Below are 13227 nucleotides of genomic sequence, written 5' to 3'. Positions count from 1 at the left end.
GTCCATGGGGTCGCAAAGAGTCGGACATGACTGAGCAACTGAACAAACTGACTGAAGTCACCCCATCTACGGTACTTTGTAACAGCAGCCCAAGCAAATTAATACACTAGATAATCATATAAGTCTCCTAGGTAAGCCCCCTTTTTACCCCTTTTCTATGAGAAAAAATTTCACTTGCTGAAAAGAAGACATCAGATCTTTAAGAGCTGTCTCATTGGAGACCCTTGGTATTAAGGAATCTTACGGCTGTAAGAACAAGTAAAAATGCTTGAACGCAAATCATTCCCTGGAGGGTGTAAAAACAAGCCAGTTCAGAGGTAGGCTTCAACCTCTGCTGTCTGCCAATCACTTTTACTTTGGCCTCACAAATCTCAGACATTTGGGGAAACCGAGGCAGGAAAACAAAACGGCAAACACGTGTTACCCGATTTAGTAATTCATTCATGCTCCTTCGGGGCTTCCCTGGTGGCTCAGACAGTAAAGAATCTGCCTGCAGTGTAGGAGACCTCAGTTCGATCCCTGGGTTGGGAACATCCCCTGGAGAAGGGAATGGCTACCCACTCCTGTATTCTTGCCTGGAGCATCCCATGGACAGAGGAGCCTGGTGGGCTAGAGTCCATGGGGTTGCAAATAGTCAGATATGACTGAGCGACTAACACACTAGTGTTCATATCACCATTCGGCCTTGTCCTGTGTGTGTGAGCAGCGACCCCTCGGCTGGGGAAAATCTGAGGAGCCTTGTGTATAGGCTCCTCTTCTCTTACAGAACCAGAGGGTGAATGCTCATGAGGCAGACGGAAAGGAAATCCAGCATTTGCCCATCCCATGTGCCAGCTCCTCGGGCTCTACCCCAAAGAAGAAACTAGGAAGAGCTGACACCCAGAGACAAGAGAAATGAGGCCACCAAGGCACATGCCTGCCAAGTCATATCTCATCCCTAACTTAAACATCATCTCAATTCCCAACTGGACATAATTCCCAGTCAAACACCATCACATCACCCAGTTTTAATTATGTGCATTGCATGGATGGCCTCCTGACATCCCTCTTGTTTATTTACTCATTTAATTACTTTCTGAACTCCTCACCCCTTAACACCCTGAGCCCAGGAGCCTACCAGTTCACTTGTTGCTGTATCCTCAGCATCAAGCACAGAGCTTACAAATTGTAGGTGCTCACTGGGTAGCACATGAATCAATAGAAGAAGCTAGAGCACCATGACCTTTCCTGCCCTGAAATGAAGATTCCCATCATTTCAAGAGAGGGAAGTGTCACCAGTTAAGCCAGTCAACCAAAGTTCTCAAGTTCATCTGCTGTGGGAAGAAGAGATAGAGGCACAGGCAGAATTCCACTAAGGCAGGATCACAGTCTCATTATTACTGAGTGACACAAACTTACCAATGCCCTTTTCCGCGTGTTTACATCATGAATTGGTTCTCTGCAAAATGAACCACTGATTGATTCCCTGTCTCTCTCCCTCTTGTGAAACATCTGTCTCCTGGTTTAATCAGGAAGCTCCATGGGATTCTCCTATTTATCAAGAAAATAAATAGGCTCCTCCTTCTAACTAATAATAGATAAAGAGCATTGAGGCACATTTATATATGCCAAGAAAACTTTGTCTAAGCAATTAGGATCTATGATCTTATTCCAGGCCTCTGGCCCATTTTTCAAGGACTAACAAACAAAATAAATCAGCTGTGCTCCAATCTAATTGCAACACAACATAATACATAGAACTTAATGGGCTGTAACTGGAAAATTATTGTGGAGCAAGGTAGGTTAATCTAGCATGTTGGTCACTCCTGGATCAAACCCACGGGTTTGATCAATGTCCAGATCTCTCCCCAGTTCCTCCTCTGTAATCTCCCTTTTTCACATGCAACACAGTGAAAAATCTCATACATGTTCTTCTCCCCAAAGACACTTGCAGAAAACACCAATATTCCTGGATATTTTAAGATCATACTCTAAACACACCTTGGTGTAAATAGGGAAAGAGTGGGTTCCTGCAGGAAATGATAACCCTTGTCTCCTTCTTTCCAAGATTTCTCCTTTCTAGAACTAAAAGGCCAGGTCACTCTCAGAGATAAATCATCCAAATAACAACTGATTTCAACATTTCTACTTATGTGTTGCCTGCTGAGTATTGGTATTTAGCAGGATGATCCCAGGGAACCGTAAGATCCCTAGTCATCTATGACTTAATTATGTTCAGAATATCCGATTTACCAAGGCAGTCAATGTTCTAGAAAGGCCCTTATTAATATGAAGTATTTTGTAAAGGTTTTTTAGAGGGTCTGAACCAAAGACAGGAACTCACGTTAACTGTGAATTAATCTGAATCTGTTGTATCTAGTTCACCTAAACATTATCGCTGGAAGAGGTGTATGCTTGTTTACACAGTGCTCTTCACTGTGTGCACACAGGTGATAAAGAGATAGGGAGCGAAGAAGAGGGCGCCAGGAGGAGATCCATCTTCCCAAGTTTCCTCTTGGCAGAGACCCCAGAATACAGCTCTGCACCAAGGCCACGCTTCTTCCCAAGCACTGACCAGCCTCGTTTCCAAGACTGTGTGCTGGTGAGTGTGGGATGTGGTACCCAGAGGACCGCACACACCTACCGTGAAGACCACCTTCAGGTTATTGAGCATCTCGATCTCCTTCGGGAAGCCCCTGCTGCCCCATCGCACCAGGTAGTTCTCACTGTGGGAAGAGGAGTGACAGGCAGCCCGTTACTGTCAGGGGTCTCAACAGTCATTCAAGATACCCACTGAGCCTCTGCTGTGGGCCCGACACCATGCTGGTTGCTGGGGACATGGGAGTGTCTGAGACAGCCTCTCCCTGTCTGTCCCTCCCTCCAGGAGATCACAGTCCCATCAGAGAGGCAGACGTGAGACAAGCCGGGCCATGGAATTACTAACATATGTGTGTTCACAACCTCTTTCCCTCTCCTATCCGGCAAGCAAATTCTAACCCAGCTGCCTAATGTTTTTGAAGAGCATCAGTGTTCTCTGTAGAGGTGATAAAGAGTGGCAGAGGGAAAAGATCCTTTCCTCTCAAGGGAAAGGATTTTTATGTGTTTTGTTGGACATTAAGAATATACTGATGTGCAGCCAGGTCCTTAAAAAGTTAAACATAGAGTTGTCATGTGACCCAGCAATTCTACTCCTAGGTATCTAACTAGGAAAATTAAAGACACATATTCATACAAAAACTTATACATGGATGTTCATAACAGAGTTATTCATAATAGCCAAAAAGTGGAAATACCCTAAATGTCCATCAGCTGATGAATGGACAAACAAAATGTGATATATCCATTCAACAGAACTTCATTAAGCCATATAAGTGGATATAGTACTGATTGACAATTACTGTAACATGGATGAATCTTTAACATGTTATTTTAAGTGAAAGAAGACAGACACAAAAGGCCACATATTATATGATTCCATATATATTAAATTTCCAGAATAGGCAGGTCCATTGAGACAGAAAGTCGATTAGTGGGTGCCAGTAGGGTTAGGAAGAAGGGAACTGGGAGTGACTGCTAACGGGTACGGGTCTTATTGTTGGGGTGATGGAAATGCTGTAACATTAGAAAGTAGCAATGGTTGAACAAAATTAAAAATATATCAAAACCATTGAATTGTATATTAAAAAGTGGCAAAGTTTATGTTTTGTGAATTATGTCAATGGTAATAATAAAAAAGAAAAAATCATTAAAAAACAAACAAAAAGAATATATTAAGAATATATTAAAATTTCCTGGCAGTCTAGTGGTTAGGACTCTGTGCGCTCACTGTTGAGAGACTGGGTTTAATCACTGGTTGGGGAACTAAGATCCCACAAACCATACAGCACAGCCCCCCAAAAAAGAATGTATTTGCCCTTCCCACCCTATTCCCTTTTCAAGACTGAGTAAAGATTTGAATGATTTTAAGTAATCCATTGAGCCCATTGGATGTAGGACCATTTCCCTGAATGAATGTCACACTGTGATGGGCCCCAGGGCCTTAGCCATTCTCTAACACACACTTAAGTAATGATTTACATGCAGTCATGATAACTATGAGTTTATGCAATGATGCTATAAAGAAAACATTCAGGACATTGTGAGGATGTACATCAGAAGAACCAGTCCTGGTCTGGGTGGCTAGGGGCGTCTTTGCTGAGGACGCGACATGTAAATAAAGCTCGTCAGGCAAAGAGAGTGGGAAAGCCACAATGTGAGCAAAGGCCCTGAGACAGGATGGAGCTTATGCATCTAAAAAGCAGACCCAAGGGAAAAGTTGTAAGAGAAAACTTAGAAAGATAGGCCAGACCATGTAGGCCATATAGGATTCAAAGATTCTGGCTTGATTCTTACAGTAGCAGTCTGTATGAAGAGCAGTCACGCAGTTCTGACACCTGATCATTTATCAGCTCGTAGCTTCTAGCAGCAATACATCGTACACACAGCCCTGCCTGGCTCATGCTGGTCAGTCTAGGTGCATCAGCAGGGTCAGGAAATCTAGCACTGCTCTTTTTTTAATTTATTTTTATTGGAGTATGTTTGCTTCACAGTATTGTGCTTGTCCCTACTATACAGACAATGAGTCAGCTGCATGCATACAGATTTCTCCTCCTTTTGGAGTTCCTTCCCATTCAGGTCACCGCAGCACATTAAGTATTGATTATTGATTAGTGCCCTGTGCTTACAATAGGTTCTCGTTAGTTATCTATTTTATACATAGCATCAACAGTATATATATGTCAATGCCAATCTCCCAGTTTCTCCCACCCCTCCGTTCACCCTTGGTATCCATACTTTTGTTCTCTTTGTCTGTCTCTATTTCTGCTTTGCAAATCCGATCACCTATACCATTTTTCTAGTACTTCTTTAACTTAGGAGAAGGTTAGTATAGTTTGCTGAGTTGATTCATTCAGTTTTTCATGTCATCCAGGAGCATATCGTTGGTTCTAAATAAATGCCCGTTATCTTGAATTGGGATATAAACAAAATAAAACTCAAAACCAAGTCAGCCCAAAAGACATAATAAGAGAATTCAGCAAACTTAAAGCAAATCACCTTCTTTTTTGAAAAGTTTGTTCTCTCTGATGTTCTGTTCTTTTCTCTCATTTTACCTCTAGAAGACTAATAACAGTAGTCTGAGCAAAGTTCATTGGGGAAATAGAACATATAACAAAAAGAACACAGCATCAGATTAACCAATGGTTAAAATGTAATCAAGTTAAAGGAACTTTTTTAGTAAGATCTAAAAATTTAAGTGGAATTTTCATCAAAATAACCAAGAAGCCTCCGAGATTACATATACGAAAAATATTTTATCATTATTTCCCATTGGTTATTTCTGGACCACCATAGTGAAATATCTGGGTATTTCTCAGAACCTTTAATCATATGGGGCTTCCCTGATAGCTCAGTTGGTAAAGAATCCACCTACAATGCAGGAGACCCCAGTTCGATTCCTGGGTAGGGAAGATCCGCTGGAGAAAGGATAGGCCACCCACTCCAGTATTCTTGAACTTCCCTTGTGGCTCAGCTGGTAAAGAATCCTCCTGCAATGCGAAGGACCTGGGTTCAATCCCTGGGTAGAGAAGATCCCCTGAAGAAGGGAAAGGCTACCCACTCCAGTATTCTGGCCTGGAGAATTTCATGGACTGTTTAGTCTATGGGATCACAAAAAGTCAGACATGACTGAGCAATTTTCACTTCACTTCACTTAACCACACGTGGCATCCCCAGTAGAGAAGTAACCAGCCAGGTCTAAACACCAGGCACCAGAAATTTTAAGAATCATAAATAAGAAAAACAATCTAGAAGGCTGATCTGGCCCCTTCCATCTTTGCCCAGGGAGATCTGGATGGTAAATATGAAGGCCTACCTGGCATTAAGACAGGTAAGACCTCTTCCATAAGACCTCTTCTCCTCAGGGGAAGGGGGAGAACCATTCCAACTCTTTCTTGAGCTTCTTTCGGAAATTAGTTTTGCCCCGGCCTGATGCCTGAGCTGCTTGCTTTTTGTCCTACAAAAACTTACCTTAAGTTTCCCAAACCAAATCTCTGCAGACATCAACTGGAATCTCATTCCATTCATCTCAATATTGAAATATTCCATTCATCTCAATATTGAAAAGTTGAAAGTGAAAGTCGCTCAGTCATGTCCAACTCTTTGGGACCCCATGGACATAGTCCCTGGAATTCTCCAGGCCAGAATACCAGAGTGGACAGCCTTTCCCTTCTCCAGGGGATCTTCCCAACCCAGGGATCGAACCCAGGTCTCCCGCATTGCAGGCAGATTCTTTACCAGCTGAGCCACAAGGGAAAAGTTGATCCCAGCCAAATCCTCCCCAGCCCACCTCTAGGCCACACTGCTGACGCACTAACTTGCCTGAGGCTCACTGTAGGCACCTCCTCGCTAGGGCAGGCAGGAGTGGGGAAAATTGGTTTCCTAGGGAAATAACAGCTACCCAGCTTCAGACTGACATGGGGAGTGCTTCCCAGTTCCCCGGCCCCCTCCCTGTATGGTGCCTGCTCTCTTCTTTCTTTGTTTTCTACTCTTTTTTCCTTCATTCTCTGGCAGAGGGTGGGCTCTACCCCTCATCCCTCCCTCTCCTGAGGGCTCCTCTGTGTCTCCAGCACTCTCAGAGGCATCACTCAGGCATGCCCTGTCGAGCACATCATTTGATGTGGCACATCAGGGAACAGAGCTGCCATCTCACTGATCCATTGCTTCCCTCCCCAGAGCTGGTTCAGGCCATCCATCACTTCGATGAGCCAGTAGGCCAGGCACCCTTGTCAATTCAGCTATGAGGAATCCTTGTGTTTTTTCGAGAGGCAAGGAGCACTTTCATGATCTTTGTCACAGGTGTCTTGGGAGCAGCTGGCAGGGAATAGCAAGGAGCCTATGACATGCCCAGCATCTCAAGGTGGGTGCTAAGGAAGCAGGAACACTTGCTCAGTGTCTGCTGAGGCCTAGCCAGAGGAGCTGGACTGATTCTTTAAATTAGGGATTTAAGTTTGCTATAAAAAATAGCTTTCCACCGTACAGTGCTAAGACCCTGGTGAGACCCACTGAGGATATCTGATACAGCTCTTTTGGAAACTAGCTTATCTTTGGAGTCAGATGGGAGAAATCTCACCTCTGCCATTTTATAAATATATGTGATCTTGTGCAAGTCGTTTGACCTCTCTGAGACTCATTGTCTCATCCAAATCATATGGAATAATGAGGATTATATGGGATCATATACAGACCTCAGTTTAATCTTCTTAGATAGTTAATCTATGTTTCATAAATGTCTCCAGGAGGGCCATTATTTTCTAAAATGAATTTTGTAAGTTACTAGGAACTGTATGGGGCTTCCCAGGTGGCTCGGTGATAAAGAATCTGCCTGCTAAGCAGGAGACACAGGGAAGATCCCCTGGAGGATCTTCCTGGAGAAGGGTTGGGAAGATCCCCTGGAGAAGGAAATGGCAATGCACTTCAGTATTCTTGCCTGGGAAATACTATGGACAGAGGAGCCTGGCAGGGTATATAGTTCATGGGGTCACAAAGAGTCAGACATGACTTAGAAATTTCATCAACACAATCAAGGTAAGAAGATATCACATTCTCAACTGAAGCAGAAGGCTCATGCTCTATCTCCAAACTATTGCATTAAGTGAGATCTCAAATATGGGACTGTATGTTGGCTCAAAACTCCACTAGAGGGGACAGGCAGTGGTCACCTGAGAGGAAGGATGGACTGAGCCACAAGTAGAGGCCAAGGCTGGCAGTGGTGGCCAGAGACACATCAAAGTCTTTTCTCAGGAGATTCCCAACACTGTTTGGCCTTCCTCGAAATGAGGTGCCCAGAAGTTCCCTTACCTTTTCCATTCCCAAGAACAATTAATTAAGGTGATTATAATAATAGCTACTGCCACTTGGAGCACCATGTGACAGGCCCTGTGCTTTATGTGCTTTTTCTTATTAAAAACCTCTGACCCTGTGAGGTTGATGCGTACATTTTACAAATGGGACACTCAGGCTTAAGAAAGATTAACAACTTGCCCAAGCCTAAGAAGGAGTAAATGGTGGGGCCACAGTGTGAACCCGCCTAGATCCTAGATTCCAGAGCTCACACTCCTAACCTGTCACTGACATTGAGGGCACGGCATTTTCACCATTCACTTCTTAACTCTCTGTTTTAAATATATATCTTTATTCTATACAGTGCTACCTGTTTGAATCTTGTTATTTCCATTGTTTTCCATTAATCAAAAATTGCTTACAAAACCCTATTGTATGATGTGGATAAACCTAGAGTCTGTCATTCACAGTGAAATGAGTCAGACACAGAGAAACAAACATTGTACAGTAACAGGCACAGACTAACGGACTGGCTCAAAGTCGGGAAAGGAGCACATCAAGGCCATATATTGCCACTCTGCTTATTTAACTTATATGCAGAGTACATTGTGCAAAATGCCAAGCTGGGTGAATCACTAGTAGGAATCAAGATTGCCAGAAGAAATATCAACAGCCTCAGGTATGCAGATGATACCACCCTCATGGCAAAAAGGTAAGAGGAACTAAAGAGCCTCTTGATGAAGGTGAAAGAGGAGAGTGAAAAAGCTGACTTAAAACTCAACATTCAAAAAACTAAGATCATGGTATCCAGTCCCATCTCTTCATGGCAAATAGATGGGGGAACAGTGGCAAATAGTATTTTCTTGGGCTCCAAAATCACCTGTGGACAGTGCCTGCAGCCCTGAAATTAAAAGACACTTGTTCCTTGGAACAAAAGCTATGACAAGCCTAGACAGGGTATTAAAACCAGAGACATTACTTTGTTGACAAATGTCCTTATAGTCAAAGTTATGATTTTTCCAGTAGCCATGTACAGATGTGAGAAGTGGACTATAAAGAAGGCTGACAGCTGAAGAATTGATGCTTTCGAACTGTGGTGCTGGAGAAGACTCCTTCGAGAGTCCCTTGAGCAGCAAGGAGATCAAACCAGTCAATCCTAAACGAAATCGATCCTGAATATTCATTGGAAGGGCTGATGCAGAAGCTGAAGCTTCAGTATTTTGGCCACCTGATGTGAAGAGCTGACTCACTGGAAAAGACCCTGATGCTGGGAAAGAATGAAGGCAGGAGGAGAAGGGGATAACAGAAGATGAGATGGTTGAATGGCATCACCTACTCAATGTACATGAGCTTGAGCAGGCTCTAGGAGAAGGAGAGGGAAGCCTAGGTGGTTAGTTCTGGGGTAACAAAGAATCAGACATGACAGCAATTAAAGAACAAAAACACACATATATGGAATCTAGAAAAATGGTACTGTAGAGCAGGAATAGAGACACAGATGCAGAGAACGGACACAGCAGGGGAAGGAGAGGATGGGACATATTGAGACGGTACCATTGACATATATACATTAATGTGTAAAATAGATAGCTAGTGGGAAGTTGCTATACAGGGACTGAGCTCAGTGCTCTGCGATGACCTAGAGAGGTGGGATTGGTGGGACAGGTGGGAGGCAGGGGTATATACACATATAGAGGATACACAATATATATATACACAATTAGCAGAAGCTAATACAGCAGTGTAAAGCAATTATATTTCAATTAAAAATAAAAATACACATATAATATGTTTAAAAAAATTTTAAAACCCTACTATGTAACCATAACTCTACTTTTAGAAAAAATGCCATTGTAAGTAATATTTCCACCTGACTCCCACACCCAAAAGAAGCTATGTCCACATTCTCAGTTAGGCTTTTTTTCTACTGGGTGGGAGTTTCTCCACAAGTAATAGTGTAAGGAAAAGATGCTCAGAGCTCTGCCAACCCCCACCTCCCAAACATAGAGAAGTCAGGCAATACTGAACATACTTACCTTATGACCATTTGCTTGTTGGGGTCATAGAGAGACATGAAGAGCTCAGCATCTTCCCCAATTCTGCACACAAAGTTTCTCACGAAGACATAGAGGCTATGGGTAGGGGATGAGGAGATCCTGGAATACATTCCATAATCAGGCTGATCTTTTGACTGAGGTGGAAGGGAAAAGAGAAGAAAAGAGAAAATTAGCCCTGCACCACTTAGGACAATGGAAAGTGGGCCCAGGATATTGAGAACTATGTAGGTTTTGAGCCTAAAGATTTCAACCTTATATTCAGGCCTTCCACCAAAAGCATCTTTTGTCTAAGTCAAGTCACTTTGATTCTCTTGATCTTGATCTTAGGGAATACCACAAACAATCTAGCCTTCCTCATAAAATTTAGTGTCATAAAAAGCACAAACTATATAAAAGAAAAAAATGTTTAAACAGACTTTATCAAGACTAAATATTTTGCTCATTGAAAGATACATTTCTCCCAGGTAAGCACTGGGAGAAAATATATTTGCAGAACATACATCTGATAAAAAAAATCGCATCTGGAATATACAAAGAATTCTTGGGGTTGGAGAAGGGGGTTGAACTGCAAAGAAACACAAAGAAACTTTTAGATGTTGGAACTATTCTATACCTTAATTGTGGTAGAGTTTGCCCAATACTATATATTAATAAAATTCATTAGATTGCAATTTTAAATGAACTGACTTTATTGTATGAAAATTATATCTCAGTAAAGCTAAAAATAAAATTGCTTTCAAATAATGCACAGTGGTAAAATACTTTAAAAAATATAAACCAGATTAGGTTAACATTGTAAAGATTATATGTCCTTGGAATCTTTTGTTGGCTTCCTACCACAGTTGGAATAACATCTTATTCTTTCCCATGACCCTTAGGTCCTGTGAGAGCCGACTCCTACTACCTGCCTCTCCAAAGTATTAACTAAACTCTTTCACTGCTCTTTGGGCCCCATCCATACTGGCCTTTCTACTCCTTGAACATTCAGAGCTCAGTCCTACCTCAGGGCCTTTGCACATGCCGACCACCACCCCTCCATCCCGCATTGAACATCTTATCCCCAAATCTTCCTAGGTCTGTTGCCGTCACATTATACAAATGTCATCTCAGATGTCCCTCCTGGGAGAGGACTTTCCTAATGGTACCTTTTAAAATAGCTCCTGATTCACTCTGTTTCACATAACCCTAATTGACTGCCTTTTAGAAATTCATCCCCATCTGGAATTATTTACTCAGTGACTTTTTTTTACATTTCTTCTTTTTTCCTCTCTGGAATAGAAAAGCCTGGCATTAAACTTCTCATGGGCTATCTGTAGAATGAATCAAAATCTGAGTACAAAACACAATAAAATGCATGTTGTTACTGATCATCTCAGGTCACAGGACAGATGTCCCTTTGAATAATATACAGTCTGGTTAATTAGATTATTTTAAGCTTACGGTGTGCTAAAGCCTGCTTCCTTTGGCCAAACAGAGACTGTTTCACAAAGCTCACCATTTCTTCTTTAATACGCTCTGTGATTTTATCAGTCGCTTCTTCATGTGCATGGAACAAGCTGATGACGCTGGTATTATCAGGGTCCAAGATATTTCCGTCTTCATCTCTGACAATCAGATCAAGCTCAAGGATTCTGAAAAGCAAGAATGTGAGATGAGGATAAATCAAGGGAGGTGGAAGCCTATAGAACATTGGTGAGAAGTTTCTACCAGAAAGTTCACATGATTTCTGACAGTCATAGTCTCCCTTAGGACAGCTCTACACAGATAGCCTTGCATGCAGATGGGAGGCATAGTGATATGGCTCAGCCTTTCTGGGAGGTATTGTAGCAGTGTGTATTAAAAAAAAATAATGCATATTTCCTGTGATAGTGAACCTAGAGAAACAACCACACTTGAACAAGGATATGTGTGCATCAGCAAAGTATTAAAAACATAAAATGAACTTAGTGAGCTAGTTAACACTAAAATGTCTGTCAAAAGAGAAAATGGCTAAATAAATCTGTAATGGAATTCGTAATGAAATTCCATGTAGTAGGCTTTAAAACTATGACATACTTTTGATGTGCTTATTTCTTTCTTTATTTGGTTGACCCAGGTCTTAGCACACGGGTTCTTGGATTTTCATTTTGGTATGTGGGATATGTGTTCTTATTTTTTAGTTCCAGCATTAGTTGCAACATGTGGGGTCTAGTTCCCTGACCAGGAATCAAGTCTGGGATCCCTACCTCAGGAGTATCGAGTCTTAGCCACTGGGCCACCAGAGAAGTCCCTAGTTCTGATACGTTTAATGATACAGATTGCTGGGGGGGGGGCGGAATCAAGCTTGAAAAGATGCATACAGTGTTTTCAGTGAAAAAACCAAGCAAGGCAGGTATGTGACCTGGGTGCATGTGCAGAGAGCAAGGTGTGCACACAATGCACCAACACTGGCAACATGCGTGTCTGCGAGGACAGGCAGGGCCCCGGGACTAGGAGGGCTGGAGGGGTCAAGGGAGAATTTTGCCTTATCTCTTTTTGTTTAATGCTTATATAATAGAACATAATGCAGTATGATATATGATACACAATGCAGGAAAGGTATTCACGTACCATTTATTAATAATATTTTGAAAATAGTTGTTGGGGGTGGGAATCTCAGATATATCATTGTTACTCATGGCTTGCTCTTTAACTCTGTGACTTCAGGGTCACAAGATTTTCCCCTGTTTGGTATTGATTTGTTTCAACTGCAGCTGCCATTTTGATTGGCATCAATGATACTAATAACAGCAAAATACTGACACAGCACTTTCAATAAGCTGTACATTAAATTGCTCACACATATTAAGGCCTTTAATTTTTATAACAACTCTATGAGGGAGGTACTATTAATACTTCCATTTTACAGATGAAGAAAAGACTGAGGATAATTTCTTCATGTCACATAGCTAGTAAAAAGTAGTGTGGCAGCTTTGTTTGCACTCTTTTTATTTTCAGTGCGTTAAATTTACTCATAAAAAATTCTAAAACGTACAATTTTTCCTTTTTAACCAAGTATAATAAAACATAAAAAACCCCAAAACAGAACTCTTGACACTTACAATTCAAAATCAAATTAGCAGAACATTACATATCCACAAAACTGTATCTTTAAAACATAAAGTTACATCCAATTTTGTAGAATTGGCATAGAAGAATGGCTCAAAAATGCACCTTTATGGTACAGTTTCTAGTTAACAGGCTCTTAGAAGCAGTACTGGGTTGGGGGACGGGGTGTACGTGTGCAGAGGTCCTAACTTAAAGCTGCCTTGGCACTTGATGCTGATGTGGAGGC

General features: G+C 41.9%; 1 protein-coding gene across 1 annotated transcript in view; it reads right to left on the bottom strand.

Moving 5' to 3' along the window:
- DOCK2 (dedicator of cytokinesis 2) overlaps positions 1 to 13227 on the bottom strand; it is a 459408-nt gene that overhangs the window by 409151 nt on the left and 37030 nt on the right. Inside the window, exons 7-9 of the mRNA XM_061129423.1 lie at positions 11410 to 11545; positions 9894 to 10048; positions 2624 to 2705 (exon numbers count right to left, since the gene is read on the bottom strand). Of these exons, the coding sequence (XP_060985406.1) occupies positions 2624 to 2705; positions 9894 to 10048; positions 11410 to 11545 (373 nt within the window). The remainder of the gene's footprint in view (positions 1 to 2623; positions 2706 to 9893; positions 10049 to 11409; positions 11546 to 13227) is intronic.

This window comes from Dama dama, chromosome 25 (assembly GCF_033118175.1).
Source record: "Dama dama isolate Ldn47 chromosome 25, ASM3311817v1, whole genome shotgun sequence".
Taxonomy (NCBI): domain Eukaryota; kingdom Metazoa; phylum Chordata; class Mammalia; order Artiodactyla; family Cervidae; genus Dama; species Dama dama.
This window is presented reverse-complemented; position numbering and strand designations above follow the sequence as displayed.